This window comes from Petaurus breviceps, unplaced genomic scaffold, assembly GCF_028583685.1.
Source record: "Petaurus breviceps papuanus isolate PSGF00001 unplaced genomic scaffold, PetGlider_PUasm1.0 90383, whole genome shotgun sequence".
In the NCBI taxonomy this organism is placed as follows: domain Eukaryota; kingdom Metazoa; phylum Chordata; class Mammalia; order Diprotodontia; family Petauridae; genus Petaurus; species Petaurus breviceps.
In genome coordinates this window covers 2,295,395-2,320,122 of record NW_027187234.1, presented here as the reverse complement: position 1 = coordinate 2,320,122, position 24,728 = coordinate 2,295,395, and the positions used below count along the sequence as shown (strand labels likewise).

Here is a 24,728-nt window from a genome sequence, read left to right as displayed (position 1 = left end):
ACCTATTGCCCCCTTCAAAAAAAATTACTCTGTACCTCCCTGGAAATCTACTTTCTTTAACCCTTTAATTTTTTTTGAAATTTGCATCATTTGCTCCCGAGGGAGTGGTATTGCCCACTTTGGGAACCTATGGTCTACGTGAACATTTGGAGTGGAGACGTCTCTAAATCTGCAGACCTGTTTCTTTGGAGCTACTGTAATTCTGCTTTGCTCACAGAACCCAGCACCTTCTTTAATGTGAGCATGCCACGCAAGGTGGTCCTGTTCCACAGTCTCTCATGTCTCACAACTGATTCCAAAGTTCTTCAGAGAAAACTTGAGACTGTCGTATTGTTTCTTTTGACCTTCATGTGAGCACTAGCTCTTTTAGGCATATGTACATTTGGCATTCAAGCAATATGTCTAGATCCTCAGAGTTGTACTCCCTGCAGTATAGTTTCAGGGCTTGGCATTTTATTTGTGAAAGGATTTCACATGACACAAGAAACAGATAATAAATGAACTATATCCTCAGCGAATAATCTAAGTAACACAAGGGAGAAAGCGTAGAATGAAGAGGGCCCAGAACAAGGTTTTGGAAGGCATCCATACTTGGGGATGGCAGGACATGATGATGATCCAGGCAAAGGAGACTGAGGCCTGTGGATTTTCTGAAAATAACCAGCCTAATCCTGTGAAATCAGGTAGAAGTAAAACCAAAAGACAAGAGTTTCATATGCCAACCAAGAGAGAACAGAATATCCAAAAGGAAGGGGTATTCAAAAGCGTAAGAAGCTGCAGAAGAAGTCAAGTAGGCCGAGGACTAATAAAAGGCTATCAGACTCAGTAGTCAGGAGTGAAAGTTTCACAGAACCTTTTAGAGAATAGTTTCAGTAGAATGGAAATCTTAGAAGGCATATTACAAGGTGTGGAAGGCAAAGAGTAGAATTTTTCTTCCAAAGAGGGACTGAGTAGTGAAAGGAAAGTGATAGAAGCCAGTAGAGATGATGGTTATGTGCATTTATTCTTGTATTTTCAGGAGTGACAGGCGGACACTGTAGGTAACCTAAAGTTTGGCATAAAGGCAAGGGATTCAGTGGATAATAGCTGAACTGGTTAACTAAAGAGAATGAAGAGAGGAAAAGGAAGCTAGAATGGGGGTGATAGGCTGAGAGAACAGGGAGGGATAGACTGATTATAAGTTGTTGAGCATGAAGAGTAGTTCAGGGTGAGGCAGAGCAGGAAGTTAATACAAGTGTTCAAGCTCCTGGAGGTAGTATAGTTATATGTGATGGTAGGATCTAAGGTATGAGCCTCCATGTGCGTAAAGATACAGGTCAAGGAAGTTGAGAACATTGATTAGGAGGTTGGGCATTTGGGGGACATTATTGTGTACTAGGTACAAAGATGAGGTTGGAATGGAAAGGAAGGTATTTCAGTTATTGTAAAAATAGTCTTCTTTCTCCCAAACTACTGAAAATAGTAGTCTCAAACTCAAAAAAGAAGTAGAGGTCTACTAATCCAGGGTTTCTTAAACTTTTTCCATTCACAAACTACAGTTTAAGAAGTGCTGCACTATTCCATGCATAAGGATTCCTGCAGGTTGTATGTATATTGACTTAGTTTTAAAATGTAATGTTATCATCTTTTACTTATTTTAAAAAATATTTTCCAACTATGTTTTAATCTGATTTGATAGCTCTGATCTAAAATACTAAGTAGGCAAATTGTCAGCTGTCTCTTGAGGTTAGCTCTGGCATCAGTTAGGGAGGTTATTTGGAAAGCTGTTAAGCATTTTAGAGAACTCTGTACTGGAACTCCTATTGGTATAATTATGGAAGGCAGCTATGCATCTCTAAAAAGAAACTGCTCATCTGTCCCAACAGTGTGCACAAATAACCAATCAACTCTTCAGGGAGTTTCATGGCAAAAAAATGGCATATTTGCTAAGCCTTTCTAAAAAAAAAAAAAAGATAATAGCAAATGGGAAATTATGAGAAATCAACACATCCTTACTATTTAGAAGTCCTAAAAAAAAGTATAAATTAAAATAATATAAATGAACAGTTTTTATACTACAGATTAGTTGTTTTTAAGTGTAATTTCTATCTTATAATAAAAATGACAGTTCTACCTAAATCAATTTATTTATTCAGGGCCATACCAATCAAACTACCAGTATTTTATAGAGCCAGAAAAAATATCAAAATTCATCTGGAAGAATAAAAGGTCCAGAATATCAAGGGAATTAATGAAAAGAAATGCTGGGGAAGGTAGCCTAGCCATACCAGATCTTAAATTGTATTTTAAAGCAGCAATCATCAAAACTACTTGGCACTGGCTAAGAAATAGAGGGGTAGATCAGTGGAATGGATTAAGTACACAAGACACAGTAGTCAATGATTATAGCAATCTACTGTTTGATAAATCCAAAGACCCCAGCTTCTGGGATAAGAACTCATTATTTGACAAAAACTGCTGGGAAAACTGGAAAATAGTATGGCAGAAACTGGGCATAGACCAACCTCTGACACCATATACCAAAATAAAGTCCAAATGGGTACCCGTTCTAGGTAGAAAGGCTGACACTATAAAAATGAATTAGGGGAGCAAGGAATACTTTATCTGTCAGATTTATGGAGAATGAAGGAATTTATTACAAACAAGAGATATGAGAACATTATGAAATGCAACATGGATAATTTTGATTACATTAAATTGAAAAGTTTTTGCACAAAGCCAATGTAACCAAGATGAGGAGGGAAGCAGAAAACTGGGAATTTTTACTAGTGTCTCTGATAAAGGCTTCATTTCTAAAATATATAGAGAAATGAGTCAAATTTACAAGAATACAGGTCATTCCCCAATTGATAAATGGTCAAAGGATATGAATAGGTAGTTTTCAGAAGAAGAAATTAAGGCTATTTATAGTCATATGAAAAAATACTCTAAATCACTATTGATTAGACAGATGAAAATCAAAACTACTCTGAGGTACCACATTACACTAATCAGATTAGCTAACATGATAAAACAGAAAAATGATAAATGTTGGAACAGTAATTCATTGTTGACGGAGCTGTGAGCTGATCCAACCATTCTGGAGAGCAATTTGGAACTATGTCCAAAGGGCTATGACCCCGCAATACTGCTTCTAGGGCTGTATCCCAAAGAGATCATAAAATGGGAAAAGGACCTACAAGTACAAAAATATCTTAGCAGCTCTTTTTGTGGTGACCAAGAACCAGAAATTGAGGGGATGCCCATCATTTGGCGAATGGCTGAACAAGTTGTGGTATATGAATGTAATGGAATACTACTGTGCTATTTAAGAAATGATGAATAGGGGCGGCTAGGTGGTGCAGTGAATAAAGCACCAGCCCTGGAGTCAGGGAAGACCTGAGTTCAAATCCAGCTTCAGATACTTGACACACTTACTAGCTGTGTGACTGGGCAAGTCACTTAATCTCAATTGCCCTGCCTTCCCCCTCTGAAAAGGGAAAAAAAAAAAGATGAATAGGTGGACTTCAGAAAAACCTGGAAAGACTTACATGAACGGATGCTAAGTGAATGAGCAGAACCAGGAGAACATGTACACAGTAACAGCCACAGTGTGCGATGACTGATTTTGATAGACTTAGCCCTTCTCAGCAATGCAAGGACCTAAAACAATTCCAAAGGACTCATGATGGAAAATGCCATCCACATCCAGAGAAAGAACTATGGAGTTGGAATGCAGAGTGAAGCAGACTGTTTTTTTTGTTTTGTTCTGTTTTTTCTTCTCTTGGTTTCTCTCATTTGTTATGATTCTTCTATGCTATAGGACTAATGTGAAAATATGTTTAATAGGAATGCATGTGTAGAGCTCATATCAGATTGTATGCTGTCTTGGGGAAGGAGGGGGAGAAAATGTAAAACTTATGGAAGTGAATGCTGAAAACTAAAAATAAATAAATTAATAAATTGAAAAACAAAACAAAGCAACGAATCCCCCCAAAAACAAACAAACAAAAAAGAGGGATGAGAAATATACAGAATAAGGGGAAGTGTGGTGTTTAGCAGATGTATAGGAGTGGAAGAGCTAATAGTTTGTGGGGGTGGGAACAAGACTGACCTATTCATACATCAATAGGAAGGCAATAATATCAGTAGACTGAATCATCTATTCTCAGGTGATCCTACTGTTTAAGTTATGTTAAATTACACGTTATTTCTTGATTAAAAAAAATACTTATTCACTACAATTCTACTAGATCCCCTCATGTCAGTAAACTAAATTTAGTTAGTAACAGTTCTGTGCCAAATGTTATAAAGGTATACCAAAGGAAAAAGAGAGAATTTCTGCCCTTCAAGAGTTTGTAATCTTAATACAGAAGAGAACAAGGTGGGAATGCATACAGGCCAAGGGTAGGAGTGCTCAAATTTTTATTGGGAGTACACTGGCATTTGGGTCAAGGACTAGATAATCAGCTGTTTTATGAGTCTGGAGGAATGGGTATGTAAATAACTATTCTCTAAGGTTATTTTCCTATACATATAATATTGGACAAGACCTGTCTTCTCTCCTAGGATGGACTGGGTATTAATATACTGCTTTCTGACTATTCTGAAGTCAATTGTGCATAGATAGCTACTATCCCCAACCAGACTGGCAGTATCCATACAGCTACATTTTAGGGAAAGGGAAAAATTAGGGGGAAGGAGGTATAATCTATAGGACACAGCATAGTCCTGGTGGGAGCCAAAGCTTTGTATTTCCTGGTTATGGGATTCTGGATAAGTTTGTACAGTTTCTCCTATTCGTTAATAATTGTTTTTTTTGGAAACTTAACAAGACTAGTCATGTAAAATTTTAAGTGCTTTCCAGAAAGATATTTGCTGTAATTTACTGTTATTCTCAGGACAGGAGTAAAAACAGCACAATTATGCAAACCTTTCTGGAAAGTGGTTCACAGACTGTAATGCTGGCCAGAATTCATGATAAAACTTGGTGTTCAATCAAAGGAGATTTAAAGGAAACCTTGAATTTCAAGGCTAATAGTAAAGGAAGAGATATAGAGAGGGCCAACTATTTTCACTTTATACTTTTCTTCCTCTTGGAGAATAGCTAGTTAAACCCTTATTTTCTCCCTCACCTAGACTTCCCTGGGGATCTATCTAAATCGGACACTTTAAAGCAATCTTTTCTGTAGCTACCAAAGCTCAAGTTCCAGCTCTCACCCAAGTCATTTAATCTCTTGCAGTTTTCAGGCCTCATCAGCTAAATCTGGTACCAGAAAGGTTTTAAGAGGCAATTAGGTTGAACTTGCAGATTTCCTCAAAAGGCAGCCAATTCTGTTGTACAGTAATTTGAGAAAAGTATCTAGGCATGAAAATCCTTAACTGACAAATTTCCTAAATAAACTAAGCTTGCTCCATGGATTTGGCACACACAGACAGGGATGCCTGTCAGTTACCACTTGGCAATCCCCAAATCCCTTTGTTACCTGGTCAAATTTTGGGCAGGTCCAAATTTCCCAAATCATAAATATTAGTTGTTAAACATCCTCACTAATTCAGATCCCATCTATTTGGAGAGATAATTTGTGCTGGTAATTAAATACTAAGTGCTTTCTTCAATACTTCATGGCTGTTCAAAGGACCTATTGGTTTTTAAATTTTCTAATTAAATTTTATTTCATTTTCAGAGTGGCATCCCCCTGCTTACCCACACTCCCCCCAACCCCCATCCTTGTTACAGACATGCAGTCAAGCAAACAAATTCCCACACTGGCCCCATGTTTGAAAAAAAGAAGTGTCCATCTATATATTCTGAGTCTTTCACCTTTTAGGAGGTGGGTACCAAATTTCATCCCGAGGCCTCTGGAATAATGATCAGTCACTGTGTTGATCAGAGTTCCTAAGCCTTTTAAATTTGTTTGTCAAAGGACTCATTTGTCAACTAACTCCCATGTATATTAGGCTTTATACTTTTAAAAGCATTTTTACATCTACTACCTCTATTTGATCTTCATAAAGAAAGGATCGATAAGTGCAAAGCAGAGAACAAAAGAAAACTTAGAAGGAAGCACAGAAAAGCAGGGCAGATTGAAAACACTGTGTAGTATTTATTACATAGGGTTTAAAAAAACAGTCTGAAATGGAAATTTATAGTTTTATACTGAATACTCTGTCATGCAATGTATATGGAAATGTTCTTTTTTTATCTTTGTATTTAAGTTAAAAATGAATAAAGAATGTTTTTTAAAAGAAAAAGGGATAGATAAACATAAAACATTAATGACTGGCTTTAATTAGTTAGTAAGAAGCTGAAAGTTTATCTTCTTATGCTGGGAGAGCACAGGGAAGTATAAGGCCCAAAGTCATCAGAGATCCCTTTATTAGTTTTGATAGGCCATGAAGTTGGCCTTTGAAGGACCAAGATGTACTGAAATCTCTATGAAAATCAATTTTGACAAAAATAAAACAAATCTATAAATGGTGAATTAATATCTTCTTTTAAAACAACCCACATATCCCCCCCCCCCATAAATTAATACTTTTGGGAAACGTCCCATAATGGGCAGTCTGACAAAATCTTTAGCTTAGGAATGTTTCCTTAGCAAGTATTAATTACAATAGAATGTGCATTCCTAAAAGGAAAGGACCATATTTCTTTATTGTTTCTACATCCCTTGAGGCTAGAACAGTGCCTTCTACATAAGAGAAATTTAAAAATATTCGTTGAACTGAATTTACTAACAACTGAAAACTTTACTGGACAGTTAAGATACTTAGGTTGTATCTATAGTTGACTTCCTCCTTTTCCAGGATAATAATGGTTGATAAACATATAATCATCTCTTAGATAAAATGATTCAAGTCAGTAAAACTATGCCATAGTTTTCAGAATAGTAAACTGTGTGGGTATCAGCTGTTGTCCTTTTCAAAAAAACTGCTCAGAGACCCTGTGGTTATTATTACCTTACAAGTTGTTACTGGATCACATATTTAGAGCTGGAAAGGCCTTTGGAGATCATCTAGCTCAACAGTTCTCAAAGAGAGTGGTTAAGTGACTTATCCATGATCAACACAGCAAATGTGAGAGATGGGATTTGAACTCAGGCTCAGTAACACCAAATTCAACATTCTCTCTGCTACACCATGATGTTTGGTGTAAAGTGCTTTGTAAACCTTAAAACACTTTAAATCAGTTATTACTATTATTATTGGTCATGCTAAATGAATACAGATCAAGTGGTTTTGAATTTTGGCAGAGTAATTTTTCTCTAGTTAACTCAAATGCTGAGTGAAAATTTGGTCTTAAGAATCCTAGTGATTGGGGCAGCTAGGTGGTGCAGTGAATAGAGTACCAGCCCTGGAGTTTGGAGCACCTGAGTTCAAATCTGGCCTCAGACACCTAACACTTACTAGCCGTGTGATCTTGGGCAAGTCACTTAACCCCAATCGCCCTGCCTTCCTCCTCCAAAAAGCAAAAAAAACAAAAACAAAAACAAAAACCAAACCAATCCTTGTGATTTCTTAACATCTGACCTTCAAGCAGTTTGTCTCTGTCTTCTTCCTAAGGAATAAGGAGTGACCATGGGAGATTGGAGTCTTGGTTCAGGTACACTAAAAGAACCAGATATTCTTTTTCCAAGATAGGGTATGTTACATTTAAAGTTTAATTTGTTTCTTCTTAAGAACACAGGAAGCTAGAGAAGAGTTTTTTTTACTCTAAATATTTTATTGCACATTAATAATAAAAAAAAAACTAAATAGCTAAATATACTGGGAGCAAGTAGGTGGCGCAGTGGACAGAGAGCTGGGCTTGAAGGAGGTATCATCTCCTTGAGTTCAAATCTGGCCTCTGATACTTGCTAGTGTGACCCTGGGCAAGTCACTTAGTCCTATTTGCCTCAGTTCCTCATCTGTAAAATGAGCTGGAGAAGAAAATGCAAATCCACCCTAGCGCTTTGTCAAGAAAACTCCAAATGGGGTCATGACGAGTCAGACATGATTGAAACAAGTGAACGACAACAAATATAAAACAACAAAATACTGTACTAATTAGAAAAGTGTCAGACTGGGCACTAGACAAAATACCCTGTGCAGGTATTTTGTTTCTGACTATTAGAAGGAATGAAGTATTTAACTAAAAGACCTGTCTTTATTCAGGTCAACTGGTATCAATGATTTTTTTATTCAAAGGCAGCACACACATTAAGAAAAAAGGGTATGGGGCTGCTAGGTGGTGCAGTGAATAGAGTACTGGCCCTGGAGTCAGGAGTGCCTGAGTTCAAATCTGACCTCAGACACTTGACACAAACACAAAACTAGCCATGCGACCTTGGGCAAGTCACAAACCCAACTGCCCCACCCTTCCCCCTCCAAAAAGCAAAAAAAAAAGGGGGGGGGTGTAGATACGTAATTTTTTCCCCCAGAGGGCTGCATAATGAAATGCTACTTTTCTGGGATCCTAATCTGGAACAGCAGGAAGGGTAGGAACAGGGAGACATCAGTGACATATAGCTCCTAAGATCCTATCAAACTCTAGAAATGAAGCTTGGCTGACATACATTTCGTAGTTTTGATCTTCAGTCTCTTGCTGCACTGACAGTTCTTCCAGTGTGGCATCGATGTCTAGCTGATTAGTCTCTAGCTGCCGTAGCAACGTCTCTCTCTGAAGAAAGAGAAATAAAGATAGGTTTAAGTAGGAAAGGTTACTGAAATGGAACTCCACATCTTCTTCATCAGCCCAAGTGTCACCACTTTGCCTAGGTTAATGAATTAAATAGTAGAAGAGTAGAGATGGTAATGCAAGAACACATTGAAAAATCCAGGATAGGATAATAGAGTATTTAATTCATTGCCATCACTAAGGGATGCTTCCTCACCTTTGAAATAAGGAACTTGTGCCAAAGGCTGACTTCTGCTCGGCACAAAGGAACACTGTTTTAATCTAGGCCACAGACCACAACTGTAGCCCATCTGGAGGTTAATATTACTAAGGTCCATGTCCCATTAAACCGCCATGACTTCTGTACCATTTTCTCTTCATGAGGAAAAAAGAAGTATATAACATGTGATCACAATGCTCCCATTTAGCAGAGCAGAACAATACTTGGAAGCAAACTGGGTTTAAGTAAGTGGAACCTAAGTGTCTGGAATACATATAACTTAAATCAACAATTCCATCCAGCACAAATAATGAGATATAAGAGGAAGGAGTACATGCTTTAAATCAGAAAAATGTAGTTCATTTCTTTTTTTGGAGGGGGGAAGGCAGGGCAATTGGGGTTAAGTGACTTGCTCAAAGTCACACAGCTATTAAATGTTAAGTGTCTGAGGCTGAATTTGAACTCAGGTCCTCCTGATTCTAGGGCTGGTGCTCTATTCATTGCACCACCTAGATACCCCGATGTAGTTAATTTCTAACTTTCTTGTATTTAAGAGAAGATCTAAAGATATGTTTTAGTTCATGTTCAGATAACTTAGTATACAAACCCATCTGTAAAGGAGAGATGTCACTTTCTGTTTGAAATGAGTCAAAGGACAAGGAAAATGAAAGGTCTATAAGGCCAAATTCAATCTGCCTGATGAAACATTTTAGTATTAATCAATCAATAAACATATTTTAAGCACTTACTGTGTGCCAGGCATTGTGCTAATAAGCACTGGGGATACAAAAAGAGGCAAAAAGTTCCTGCCCTCAAGAAGCTTATGATTTAATGGAGGAGACAACATGCAAACAAATATGCAAAGCAAATTATATCAGGGATAAATAGGAAATAATTTTAACAGAGGGAAGGCATTAGAATTAAGAGGGGTTAGGATCAGGAGATAGAACACTAAGAAAGTCAGTGTCCCTGAATAAGAATATATAATAAGGGGGCGGCCAGGTAACACAACAAGTAAGAGCATGGACTCCAGTGCTGGGATGACCTGGGGGATCGAATCCAGGCTCAGACACTTAGCACCCACCCAGAAACACCTGGCCGTGTAACCTTGAGCAAGTTACTTAACCCCAATGGCTCAGGGGCGGCCAGGCAGCTCAGCGAGTAAGAGCACTGGCTCCAGTGTCGGGATGACCTGGGGATCAAATCTGGGCTCGGAAACTTAGCACCACACCCAGAAATAACTGGCCATGTAACCTTGAGCAAGTTACTTAACCCCGATTGCTTTAAAAAAAAAAAGAATATATAGTAGGAAGTAAAGAGTAAAAAGACTGGAAAAGTAGGAAAGGGCTAGGCTGTGAAAGATATTACAAGTCAAACAGAGAGTTTTGTATTTGATGGTTGTAACAGGGAGTTATTGGAATTTATTGAGTTGGGAGGGATGGTGGCAAGGGACATGATCAGACCTATATTTTAGGAAGATTACTTTGGCACTTGACTGGAAAATGGATGGCAGTGGAAAGCCCAATCAGAAGGCTCCTGCAACAGTCTAGGAGTGAAGGGATGAAGGCTTGCACCAGCAATTGTGACAAATGTCAGAAATGAGAGGGTGGCATTATTTGAATGATATTTTGAAAGTAGATTTGACAGGACTTGAAAGCATATGTGTCGAGGTGAGAGTGAAAAGAAAAGAATGACCCCTAGTGTGTGAACTTGGGTGGATGGGAAGATAGTGCTGCCCTCAACAGTAACAAAGAAGTTTGGAAGAAAAGGGGATTTGAAGGAAAGTTTTGGACATGATAAGTTTAAGATGTCTGCAGGATGTCCAGTTTGAGATGTTCTGGAGAAGTGAAACAAGAAGTTAGGGTTGGATAAATAGATATGAGAATCACCTGCACAGAGAATTTAATCCAACGGAGATGATAATCTTACCAAATGAGATGGTATAGAGGGAAAAGAGAAAAGGGCCCAGGACAGACCCTTGTTTTTGCAGGCATGACCTGAATGAAGATATAGCATAAGAAGTGGAGAAGGATGGTCAGACAGGAAGTCTACACATGTAAAACATACTGCTATAAACATAAATCCTACTGAAATGCAACAGAAAATTCAAATGTTTACCTGAAAACCAGACCCTTTTTTCCCTTGTCAGTAAAGCTAAAGAATGTATGTTCTGGGGCGGCCAGGTAGCACAACAAGTAAGAGCATGGGCTCCAGTGCTGGGATGACCTGTGGATCGAATCCAGGCTCAGACACTTAGCACCCACCCAGAAACACCTGGACGTGTAACCTTGAGCAAGTTACTTAACCCCAATTGCTCAGGGGCGGCCAGGTGGCTCAGCGAGTAAGAGCATCGGCCCCAGTGTCGGGATGACTTGGGGATCAAATCTGGGCTCAGATACTTAGCACCACACCCAGAAGTAACTGGCTGTGTAATCTTGAGCAAGTTACTTAACCCTGATTGTTTAAAAAAAAAAATGTATGTTCTATGTGTTTTGGCTCTGTGTCTTCTTTAGTGTCAGAACTCAAACACCTAAGTAGGCAACTGGCTAAAACATTTAACTGTACAATGTTGTGCTACTTTAGATTTAAAATGGAGCTTAAGTGACAACTGCAATTGTTCATGAACATAATCAAGATAGAAAACTTAGGAATCTTCATGAATAGAATGAAATTTTTGTTGTTCCAAAAACTTTCCCGACTATGGGAGCTGCAATAAAAGGTTATAAGGTGATCTGAACTCCTTCAATATTCAACAGGAAAAGCAGGAGCAAGGAATAAAAGTTTAAACCTTAAAAGACCAGCAAATAAAATTCTGTAAGGAGTTGAGAAAAAACCAATTAAATTAATTGTGAGAAATATCAGAGGTTGAAGAGGTTATTCTAGAAATTGAACATTCAAATACTGTATAAAATAAAGAGGTCTTTTCAATATTTTTGGGGGGAACATTGTTCAGAGAGGAAAGAGATAAGGTATTGATCTAATGGGGTAACTGGTACAAATTTTAAGTAGCAGATATTTATTGATTTAACCAGAGTAAATTTTGCCTATAGAATCCTAATTTTTTTTTTTAGATCTAAGAACAGGACAGAAGTGAGCACTTTAATTTTTCTCAATGCAAATTCTATTCACCTATTGAGAAGGAACTATAGTCAATATACATTAGTGTTTATTTTAGATTTTAAAATTCTACTGTCCACCAGTCACTGTTAAATACTATTTCAAATCCCAATTTCCTCCTGGAGCTGGATTTTACACACAAATTTTTTTCAACTTAGCTGCTCCCCCTATTGCTTCAAGTGGGATGTAATTTTCTAGGTTTTAATAGCTAGGCCTGGCACACTGATACCAGATCCATTATTAGTGGCCCATCTTTGGTCATAAAGCTTGTCTCTGAAAATTCCATAAGAAAATCCCTTCATCATACAGAAAATGAGCTATGGAGGCTTAAATGCAGATCAAAGAATACTATTTGCTCTCTCTCTTTTTTTTTTCTTGTGGTTTCTTCCATTGGTTCTAATGCTTCTTTACAATATGACTAATGTGAAAATATGTTTAATATGAATGCATATGTAGAGCCTGTATCAGACTGCATGCAATCTTGGGGTGGAAAGAAGGGATGGATGGGGAGAAAATTTGAAACTCAAAATCTTATAGAAGTAAATGGTGAAAACTAAAAATAAATTTAAAAAATACCTTTGTACTAGCCTCATTCCATTTTTGGCTGCTGAAATATTGGGAATTCAGAGATGGGAAGGTGCTGCAAGCAAGAGTTTAAAATATCAGGGTATACTCATGTTGCAGACTTCATTTAATAACTGCTTAAGGAGCAGAAGCAGATGCTTAACTGAACTAACTAAATACTAAATTAATGCTATCTGCTATTTTTTTTGGCTATTTGGAGGGCAATTGGGGTTAAGTGACTTGTCCAAGGTCACACAGCTAGTTTTTGTGTTAAGTGTCTGAGTCTGGATTTGAACTCAGGTCCTCCTGACTCCAGGGCTGGTGCTCTATTCACTGCGCCACCTAGCCTCCCCTATCTGCTATTTTTAATCCCTCTGAGTAGCTTAGTAGAGTTTGGTAAAGACTGGAATAGAGAGGCTCACTTTAAAGTGGCATCCTAACTGTACCTCTCTGAGAAGAGCCCAAACACATGTCAAATAGGTACAGCAGCAGTTGGCAGGACAAATTTTCAGGGAGAGTCACAAAGGTGTATAGTTCCATTTGAGAACAAGGAGGATGAGAAAGCAAAGGAATTGCTCCAGTGACCTGGTAAGTTTGTGGTATGTTCTCCTGCAAAAGACAACCACTAACTACACTGTTAAATGAAAGATTACTTCTTTGCTTTGCTTAAGAAAATTAAAGAGTTTGAGTAACAATTATATTTGTTCCATATCAGTGATGATGAAAATATACTTTTGTTGTTCAGTCATTTTTCAGCTGTGTGTGTCAAACTCTTTGTGACCCCAATTGGGGTTTTCTTGACAAAAGATACTGGGGTGGGTTTGCCATTTTTTTCTCCAGCTTATTTTATAGATGAAGAACTGAGGCAAACAGGGCTAAGTAACTGCCCAGGGTCACACAGCTAGTAAGTATCTGAGGCTAGATTTGAACTCAGGAGGATGAGTCCTCCTGACTTCAGGCCCAGTACTCTATCAACTGTGCCACCTTGCTGCCCCAAAGATTTATTAGACAGTATCAGAAGATATAATTCATGAAGGAAGACAGTGTAAGATTCTGAGATGCATTGGAACACTGAAGCTAGGGTCAGGAAGCTGACCGTAGGACATGACACAGAGAAGGCATTAAAACTTTGCCTATAGAAGGTGAATCTATAGATTTTTGGGTTTTTTTTGAAGAACTAATAGTTTTCCATAAGGGCCATCCAAAAGTTCTCAGTGGATCTGAAAAAATCTCTTAATAGAACCAAAAAATATTAGAATTGGAAGGTACCTCAGAAGTCATCTAAGACCAATTTATTACTAATAATTGTAGGAAGGCACAGGTTGTGGTGGCTAGTGATCACTTGCTGAAAGGTACAGAAGTGGCTGGTCATATGCACTTTTCTTGAACATGAATCTGAAAACCTGAAAAAATGGTGAGATTAGGACAATACTATGACAGTATATCTAGATTTCAGCAAGGCATTGACAAAATCTCTCATTTAGTCTTGTGGACAAAGTGAAGAAATGCAGGTTGGGATGACTGTACCATTTAAAGGGATTATTAGCTAGTTCAATGGCTATCTGGAAAGTGTTTTTAGTTGTTTATTGCAGGGTTTGGTCTCTGGCCAAGTTCAAAAACAGTGTTATCAATGTCTTTAAAACACTGACAGCAGTCTTATAAAATTTGAGAACACAAAATTGAGAGAGATGGTACGTATTTTGGAAGACAAAAATCAGGATTCAAAAAATGTTTAATAAGATACAGTGATGGGTCCTATCTGTCAAGACAAAATATGAATAAACAGAAAGCCTTGCACCTAGGTTAAAGAAAATATGCTGTACAAGTACAGAATAGAAAAATGACTTGTTGGTAGTTAATGTGAAAAGATTTTTAGTTAACAATAAACTCACCGAGCCCAGATGGTTATCTTGCTGTCAAAAAAGCTAACAGAATCTTAAGCTGCATTATTGTAAATACAGTGTCCACAAAAATAGTTAATAGCTCCACTGCTTTATGTTAGTCACTCCTTATATCTAAAGTCTTATGCTCAATTCTCTATCTTTTTAAGAGGCACTGACAAACTGAAGTATGTCAAGAAAAAGACGACAAAGTTTATGGAGGTAACTTTGAAATCATGTCATAGGAAAAGAGACTGATGTCTAGGAGGACATAATAGTTATTTTTAGAAGACAGGAAGGGCTGCTACCTGGAAGAGGCATTAGATTTATTTTATGTAATTCCAGAAGGCAAAACTAGGATGAATAAGTAGAAGTTATGAGGAGTCAGTTTTCAGCTCTACAGAAGGAAGAACTTCATAATAATTAGAGCTGCCTAAAATGTAATAGGTTTGCCTTTGAGTCAATGAGTTTTCCATTACTGGAAGTATTTAAGCATATGCTGTATGGCCACCTGTTATGCTGCAGAAGATTCCTGTACGATGTAGAAGGTTGGATTAAGTAACCTAAATTCCCTTCCAATTCCATTCTATGATCCACTGGAAACAAATCTTACTCAAATTGCTTGGCTACTTGGTTCACCTTTCCTATTAGCCTAGATAAAAGGGCTCAGGCATCTTCTTTTACTTAGTATTTGTTGTTGTTGATTAATAATTTATAAATGAAGCAAGATTGAGATTCTTTGATGAGACCATATGTCTTGAATGATATGCAATGATATCAATAGTCAACACAGGATTATAGATTTAGAGCTGGAGTCAACTAAGTCTGACCACTTCATTTTGCACATGAGGAAAGCATGGACAAGTCACGTGACTTGTTTAAGGTCACAGAGCTAGTTAAGTATCCAAGTCTGTTCTTGAACTCAGGTCTTCTTGGCTTCAAGTCCAATGCCCTCTCCACTACATTGTGCTGCCTCTGCTAATTAAGCATGCTAATCAAATTTGGATAGCAAAGAAAACACAAAGAATCTCTATGATTTAAACACTAACACAGCCCTGCATCATAGTGAATGCTTGGGAACACCAAGGCTAATGAATCACTTGAGCTAAAGAGTTTTGAGATGCAGTAGAGCTAAAGTGAGTTATGTGTCCACCAAGCCACTAAGACTGCCTCAGGAGGAACGAATCAGTCAAGACTGGAAAAACAGAGCAGGATGAAGCTTATGTGCCAATCTTTACTAAAGTGGAACCATTAAGTGGTTGCCGAACTTTCAGCCTAGGTAAAATAGACTCGTGTCTCAAAAAACCAAAACAAAACACCACAAAAAAACCCCAACAACAAAAGCCCCAACTAAATGTTGACTTTTGCTAGATGTCATATATCAAGACAGATATGTATTTATATATTTCAAGTAACCTGCCCAAGGTCACATGGCTAATAAGCGTGTTAAGTGTCTGAGGCCAGATTTGAGTCAGTGCTCTAGTCACTGTATCACCTACCTGCCCCCAGATATTTTCTAACTGCATAGTAAGAACAGTAAAAGTAGTAATAGCTAAGTTCTCTCTAATGGTGTCTCTCATTCCTATCTTGCTTATATTATTTAATTTTTAAAAACTATAAATTTATTTCCTATGGCACTTTCTATTTCAGGGTCACAACTAATCCTTAATTGCAAGCAAATATAGGTATGTAATTTTGTGATGATGATAAAAGTATTTTTATAAAAAGGAAGAATTTACTTTCTGAAGATGTTTGCCTTAAGAATTGGATTCTGAAGTTCTCAAAAAGCTATAGATTCCAAAGTAATTAAATCTAGAGAGATGGTAGAAAAGTGAAAAAAGAATTGATGCGAAAAAAGAATAGAATTCCATGGATGGGATGAAGATTTATAGAAAATATCCTTAGAAGTAACAATATATATAGTAACAAATGGGGGTTATGGGTATGGAATGCTGCATATACTGTCAGACTCGTTTTGAATGCTGCTTAAATTTGCTGAACTGTTTCTGTCTCTGTTCCATGGGAGAGTTTACTGGGTAGGGAAGAATGGAATTAGAAATGAAAGAAGCTGTGGACACAGACTTTATGCCCCTTATATCTAATTCTCTCATGACCTGCAGACTTTCACATTTTCAAGGATACAGATGATTGTTCATGAATTACTTTTTAAAGATGGATACTTCCTAATATCATATATGGGAAAGATCACATAAGAAATTTTTTTTAATGTATTATAAAACTGTCACCCAACAATCTTGTGATCTATGATCTAGCCTGCAATTAGAAAAGATACTTTTCCCTCTTCCTAACTTTCATTCTATCTAGTTCAACACCACATTGTTCTCTACTATGTTATCTAATCTCAACTGGGCTCACTACAACAAAGTAGTAATTTTACTCCTCTCTAAGTGATTCTTAACCTCTACCTCACATTTCTCACAGTGGTTGTTTCCAATCTCTTTTCTCCTCAAGTTTCCCACACTACCTCCTACTCCAAACCTCTCAGCAGAGGCCTTTTACCCTCTTACTTTACTAAGAAAAGCTATTGCTTTGAGTTTCCTTTTTTCTGTATTTCAAACACCTTGAAATCATCCTTCATTTTTCTCTCCTTTATTATAGTCTCTGAAGAAGTGGCCCTTACAAAGGTCAACCCTTCCACCCAATTTACCTTCTCCTATCTCTTCAAGTAGACTCCCTCTAAATCCCCTAACCAAAAGCCTAGGGAAAAAAAAAACTGTTGCTTTTAATTCTTTTCCTTTTATTTACTCCTAAACCTTCTGTAACCTGGCTTGTCATGCCACATAACAGGGCTCTTTCCAATGCTGCAAATGATCTGTTAAATTCAAAGGCCTTTTATCTTTCATCTGCCTATAGCACTAGACATGACTGAACACTTTTCTCCTGGTTACTCTCTGGATTTTTGTGACACTACTCTCTCTTGGTTCTCTTCCTACATGATGACTAATCCTTCTCAATCTTTTTCAAGGGACTGCCATTCATATTAAATCCCTTAAGTTTAAGTGACCTAAACGTTTTGCCCCAGCCTGATTTTTTTTCCTACAGGAAAAGAAAACAACTCCTTAAAAAGCAGAATCAGCCAAATGGAAAATGGAGGAACAAAAGCTGATTGAAGGGGCAGCCAGATAGCACAGCGAGTAAGAGCACTGGCTCCAGTGTCAGGATGACCTGGAGATTGAATCCTGGGCTCAGACACTTAGCACCCACCTAGAAACACCTGGCTGTATAACCTTGAGTAAGTTACTTAACCCCAATTACTTAGGGGCATCCAGGTGGCTCAGTGAGTAAGAGCACTGGCTCCAGTGTCGGGATGATCTGGAGATCAAATCCCAGGCTCAGACACTCAGCATCACACCCAGAAATAACTGGCCATGTAACCTTGAGCAAGTTTTAACTCCGACTGCTTAAAAAAAAAAAAAGCTGATTGAAGAAAACCATACCTTAAAAATCTGAACTGGGCAAGTGGAATCTGATGACTCTGAGACATCAAGAATCAATCAAACAAAATCAAAAAATGAAAAACTAGAAGAAAATATAAAATACCTCACTGGAAAAACAACTGACCTGGAAAAGAGAGTCAGGAGAGATAATTTAAGAAATATTGGAGTACCTGAAAGTCATGATTAAAAAAAAAGAGAGCCTGGACAGCATGTTTTAAGATGTCAACAAGAAATCAATAAAGAAAACTGCCCTGATATCAGTCACAAAAGCCATTTTCTTCTCTTTTGTCCCTTGACTGACCACAGTTCCACTTCTCTTCCAAAAGGAACTTACCTGCAGCTGTAAAAATGGAATATTGAAGAACTTATGCAGGTACTTTAAGCCAAAGCTGTTCTTCATGGAAGATTCAGCATATCGAAAGTAAGAGGAACCTGGGGGTCTGTTAAAAAAGAAAAACCACAACAAAAAAAACAAGAAAAAAGATAATGCAAAAGAAGTTACAAAACTATTGAAAGGGCACTGAATAGCAAAAAGGGCAATGCCTGAATATGCAATGTCTTATTCTGGACAAACCTCTTCATCCAAGATGAATGCTCTTGGCTTGGAGGTGATATCCAACCCTAAGGGAAGTTCATGGTTGAATTCATATTCTTAAACAAAAGTGAGACCTTAAGATCTTCTTAGAAGGCTAGAAAGAGGTTTGACATAGTTGTTCTTGGATGTAGAGGTCTAACTGCTGCCTCCAGGGAGTAATGGGTTACTGAACAAAAAAACCTCATAACTTTAACTTTTTTTCCAATTAAAAAGGGTGAACTGAGGTTATGCTATTATGCATTACAAAACAACTGCTTCATAAAAAGATCATGTACACATGTTCTAGGTGTACAGGTTAAACTCAGTTATAGATTGATGGAGACCAGAGCATTAGCTGGAAGATTTAGGAATTCAAAAGAAGTAACATGCAGACTTCATGACTTTAATTTCACGTGTGACAAAATTTCAAGAATATTTAATTTCATTAGTGTATTTCTTTTATTAATGCCAACAGAAATCTTTCTACAATTTTGTAGGGTCTTTAGTAGTTCTTCTTGTCAAAAATTTTTTTTCTTCTGGTGTCAAGCCTATAGTGAACCTCTACTAACTTGGCTGGGTTAATCCTGGACAAAAGGCATATAATCCATTGCCGGAGGTACAGTCAAAGCCTTTCTATCTATCTTGGAAGGACCTGCCAGCACACACACTGTTGGCATAGCCTTCAAGAATGCAAGTTCATATCTACAATATAACAAGGTGGTAGAGGAGTTATATGCTGTGCTAAAATTACTTTTTAGTGGAGACAAACACATGAGGCAAATGGAATCACATCCATGCATGGGGAAATGGAATTTGGGAACACAAATAGGGAAAAATAAGCAAAGAGTAAGGCCTTATATTGATGTCTACATCCTGGTGAGACAGATCTGGTAAATCTGTGGATTTTTATCCACAGAATCTTAGAAGCAGTTTCAGAGGTCATCTAACACAACTAATACTCAAACAACAATCAGATATACCTAATAAATAATTTTCTATCCTTTTCTTGAAGACCTCCAGTGGGGAAATCCCCTACTACTGGAGGGGATTCCTGGAGCCCTACCACTAGAGCCCATACCAATTTTAGATGGCTCTAATTGTTAGCAAGTTTTCCCCACATCAAGCCCAAATTTAGCTCTTTGCAATTTCCACCTACTACTCCTAGTTCTGCCCTAAAGGGCCAAATGGATTAAATCTAACTGCTCTTCAGTAAGACAACCCTAAAGAAATATCATGTTCCCAAAAGTTATCTCTTATTCAGATTTAACACTTTTAATGCCAGTAACAAATCCTCACACGGCAGGAACTGAATGAAGCCTTTCATCATCTTGTATCTGTCTCTGGATACTCTCCAGATTATCAATCAATGTCTTTCCTAAAATGTAGTGCTTAGAACTAAACATAATATCTGAACTCTATGCCTTTCCTAATGGAGCCTAATACTGCCTGAGTGTTCTTGGCTGATCACTTTTTCCTCCTGGATACTAGAAATTATCTAAGTTTTCATTACCCTGCTCTTTCTTGGTCCTCCTCCTACTTGTCTGCTCCTTCTTAGTTTCCTTTGCTGGATCTTCATCCACGTTACGCTCACTAACAAAGGCTCTGCCGTGGGTCCTCTTCTCTTTTTTCTCACTTGGTGATTTCATCAGCTCCTACAAGTTAAATTATAATCTCTATGCAGATGATTCCCCAATCTACAATCTAGCTCTAGTCTCTTTCCTGAGCTCCAGTGTGGAATCAGCAACTGCCTTTTGGATATCTTGAACTCCACAATTTTAAAATAAAACTAATTAATTTTTCTCCAAATTCTCCCCCCTTCCCATCTTATTAATGTCTAATCTAGTCAAGGAGGTTAGTAATCTTGGTGTCAGCTCTGACTCCTCACTCTTACTCCATATAGCCAATCTGTTGCCAAATTTTAGATTACCTTTATCTCTATCATTTCTACCTTCATAGCTCTTATCCGTATCATCTTCTCTCACAAAATCACTAGTTCAGGCCCTTATCACCTCTTACTTGGGCTATTACAATCTCCTAATTTGTCTCCTTTCATACATTTCAATCCATCCTCCATTTGGCTGCTGAAATGATCAAAGTGTAGGTCTGACCATATCACCCTGTTACTCCAGAATCATATATAAAGTTCTTAGTTATTTATAGTTTTTCATAACTTGGTTCCTTCCTCCACTACCAGTTTTCCTGTATTTCCCCCCTCTGTATAATCCTTCAATGAAGTTATATATACTATTTACTTGTCATTTCTCACACATGACACCCCACATATCCTGTCACTATGTCTTTGCATTGATGTCTCCCATTTCTTGAATGCTCCTTTAAGACTCTGATCACATTCAATCTTCTGCAGAAGTTCTTCTCCAACTGCTCTCAGATGCTACTATACTATCTTCCCCTCTATCTGTATGTATCTGGTAAAAATCTATTTACATATGTTGTCTCCCTCATTAGAATGTAAGTTCCTTGAAGTCAAGGACAGTTTTTGTCTTTCTTTGTACTCCCAGTGCTTAGCACAGTGCCTGGTACATAGTAAGAGCTTAATAAATGCTTATTGACCAACTGCTACATCACACTGTTGACTTTTACTGGGCTTGCTCTTTGCTAAAAACCTACAGATCTTTTTCTGAAGCAATATTGTATAGCCATACCCCCATCTTATATTTGTAAGGTTGAGTTTTTGAAGCCAAGCATAAAATTTTACATTTGTTTCTATTAAACTTTGTCTTATTAGATTCATTCCAATTTTTTAGCCTGTCAATATTTGTTTGAATCTATACTCTGTCATCCAATGTATTATTTATCCCTCCTAGTTCTGTGTCACCTGCAAATTGATAATTATACCACATATGCTTTTGTGTTAAAAGCATGGGGTAAGTATGGCTCTCTGAGGCACTTAAATGGAAATTTTGTTCCAAAATGACACTGAAACTATTCATTAGTGACTAGTTTTTGGATATGACTGTTCAATAATCTCTGAACCCATCTAACTATATTATTATTATTGACACATCTCTATCTTTTCTATAATAATAGCATTAGTGGTGTCACTGAACGTTTTACTGAAATCTAAGTTAACTATAATGATAGTTATTTCCCTTATCTATCAGTCTACTAAACCTGAAAAAAAAAAAAGAAATTAAAGTTAAGCTACCATGACTTATTCTTCATGAAGTCATGATGGTTTTCCGTGATTCCTTATCTTAATAAGGGATATGGTCCTTAGTGTGTAAGAAGAGGTGCCATACCAATGTTAAAGAGGGATCATAGGATAAATCCATTTATGTGCTCAAAATTCTACATGCACATTCCAGCAGCATTTAGTAACTTAACTGCCTGCTATCTATAAAGAAATATATGAGGTGCTCGGGATAAAAAGACAAAAATGAAAGAGTTCCTGAACTCAATAATTTATGGGGTGGGGGGAGAATATAACAAAAATGGGAACTCCTAGAGGGCAGGGACTATGTCTTATACTTTTCCATCTGTCCCTTCCTCCCCCCACTCCTGATATGGTACAATGCCAAGTAAAGTATAGGTACTCAATAAATGTTTAATTACGTAAGCATCTTGACCATAGGGACACTTTTGTCTTTGTCTCTGTATCCCTGGCATCCTGCACATAGAAGGTGCTTCACAAATGTTTAACTGAATGAACTATTATCATTTATTTGGATGAAGAAGTTTTCATCCAATACTAATATATACTTTGGAACACAGAATTATTTTGTTCAATTCAATAAACATTTGTTATGTGCTTCCTATGAGCAGGGTGCAGTACTAATACTGGGGACACAAAGATGAGATGGGACAGTACCTGACTGTCCAGGTAAAGTAGAACAAAGACCAAAGTGATTATAGAAAACAAGCACTGCCTGACACCACCTACCTGTTGAGGTTATCAATAAACTCCCGCACATCATCTGGCAGGATGACTCGGTGTTCCCCCATGTCTCTGTAGTTCCCCAGCACACACACGGGGACATGGGTCGGCACTTTGGGAAGTTCCCGAAGTATGTAGTTGAAGGTCCTTGATCATATAGGACAGGTAAAGTTATTCCAGTTTTAGCACATTGCAGTAGATTCATTTTTGACCATTCTAAAAATGCTTTGCCCAAAAGTCAAGTAGAGATTTTCCTGAGTAAACTATGCTGAAGGCAAAATTCTTATTCTCCTGGATTCTAATTAATAGCTAGCTGGCATTTATATAGCACTTTATGGCTGGTGAAGTGCTTTATAAATTTTATCTTTTTAATAACCCTAAGAGGTGCTACTTGCTGTTCCATTTTACAGAGGTAGAAAATGAGGCAGATGGAAGTTAAGTGACTTGCTCAGGGTCACAGAGTGAGAAAGTTTCTAAGGCAGGATTTGAACTCAAGTCCAGCTCTCTGCATCATCTAGCTTATTACTTTAAATTTGGTAATAGTAGTTTCAGAAATTTTAGCAACACAAGTTACTTTTAAAAAATGTACAAAGAGCTTCAACATTTTGGATCGATTGGGGGAGCAAACATATAAGTTAGCACAAAATCTTAATTGTATTTCAAAAGAAGTAAGTTTTGCTGCTTTTAAGGACATACTGTACATTGAAGCTAATTGCTGACAAGTGTCCAAGTATTTATTCATTAAAAGTTATAAAGTCATTACCATGTGTCAGGCACTGTGCTATGTGCTAAGGATGCAAGATAAATGAAAACTGCTTTAACTGAACAGATGAAATATATCTGCTAGATGTAAACATAATTATTACATACAATATCATGCTAATGTCCTTTTAAAAGTTTATTCTCTAATGTTGTCTGATATCTTGTTAATATAAATTTTTGTGAGATTTTCCTTCACATATTTGGGAGTAAATCACAGCCAAATTTCAGGTCAAATTCTGAATACAGTTCAAATGAATGAAGCATTACTATACCTACTGCTTGAAACAACTTCTGCTTTAACCTTTAGGCCCCTTTTAACTAACATGATTTATTTGGGCTATGACTTTAATGTCACGAATTTGAGTAAGTCATAGAACTACTCATATAGGTAGAGAATAGAAAAGTCAGACACTTTAAAATCAGTAAAGCAAAAGTGTTTCTAGCAATATACTGGAAAACATTTTGAAAACGCACCAACATTTTAAAAAGTCAGCAGCACTGATTCACTCAAATGAAATAATCAGATACTAGGGAATATTCATCTGTCCCAAGGCCAAGGAACTCTCTTATGTAATCTTAGCTGCTGTGATCCAAGGAGTTTGAAAAAAAAAATGTCAGTGGTAAATTCAATGACCTTCCATGTCATCTTACATAAGTATTTGAGACGTTAACAGAAAGAGGATCTGATGGAATATTTCTGTCGACAAACTAATGTTCCTGGAGTACTACTGAACAACAGGCAACAGTTATTGGGGTATTTAGCTGAAGCTAACAGTCTATCACAAATCATACAATGCAAAGGTGTCCTAGGCCGGATGGAAATAAATCAAATGAATAACCCTAGCACATCAAAGGAAAAGTATCACTGTCTTATATGTTGATACAATAAATTTGGGAGCTCTTTGCATAACCAACAGCTGCTATTGTTTTTCACATGGGATGCTCTTTTTCCACATGGTTGTATCTTGCTAAGCTACTTGTCTCAAATAAGTTCCTACAGAAGTAAGTTGCATGCTAATTATCAACTAAAAAAAAATTTCCTTTAATCCATTTACAATGGGTTACACTATAAGAATTCTAGTATTTCTTGCCCTTATATTAACTTATTAATTCTTTGATGGAACTGTGATCATACTGATGCAGATACTTCCCCTTCAGTGGTTTAGATCACAACTCATGCTCAACTCATCCTGTATTATGCTTTTCCATGTACTCCTGTAAAACTTTCACAGGGCATCTGCTTAATATGATGGAATTGTATTAGTACCAATGAAGTACATGAGCCATTCCTCATTTTCTATATGACCAGTTTGTTTTCCTTTCCAGTTGAACATTTCTCTGATAATCTGTTATGTTGTTTCTCCTGCACAATTAGTCACTGGTAATATAGAACAGTCTATTTACTCTTATCATTCATCTCTTTGTTGCCCTTTGAGTGAACTGTAACTTTGAGGAAAAATAAAGAACGGAAGATGATACCAAGGTTGGGAATTTGGGTAACTGGAAAGGTGATAGATGGCATGCTTTACAGAAACATTTAACTTAGGAAGAAGGATGGGCTTAAGGGGGAGGTAATTAAACCTATTTGAGGGCTGGACACAAAGACCTAGGTGTCATAAG

General features: G+C 37.3%; 1 protein-coding gene across 1 annotated transcript in view; it reads right to left on the bottom strand.

Annotated features, from left to right (window-relative positions):
• RABL6 (RAB, member RAS oncogene family like 6) overlaps nt 1-24,728 on the bottom strand; it is an 83,446-nt gene that overhangs the window by 19,476 nt on the left and 39,242 nt on the right. The window contains exons 6-8 of the mRNA XM_069108387.1: nt 22,353-22,493; nt 18,212-18,317; nt 8,538-8,641 (exon numbers count right to left, since the gene is read on the bottom strand). Coding sequence (XP_068964488.1) covers nt 8,538-8,641; nt 18,212-18,317; nt 22,353-22,493 — 351 coding nt within the window. The remainder of the gene's footprint in view (nt 1-8,537; nt 8,642-18,211; nt 18,318-22,352; nt 22,494-24,728) is intronic.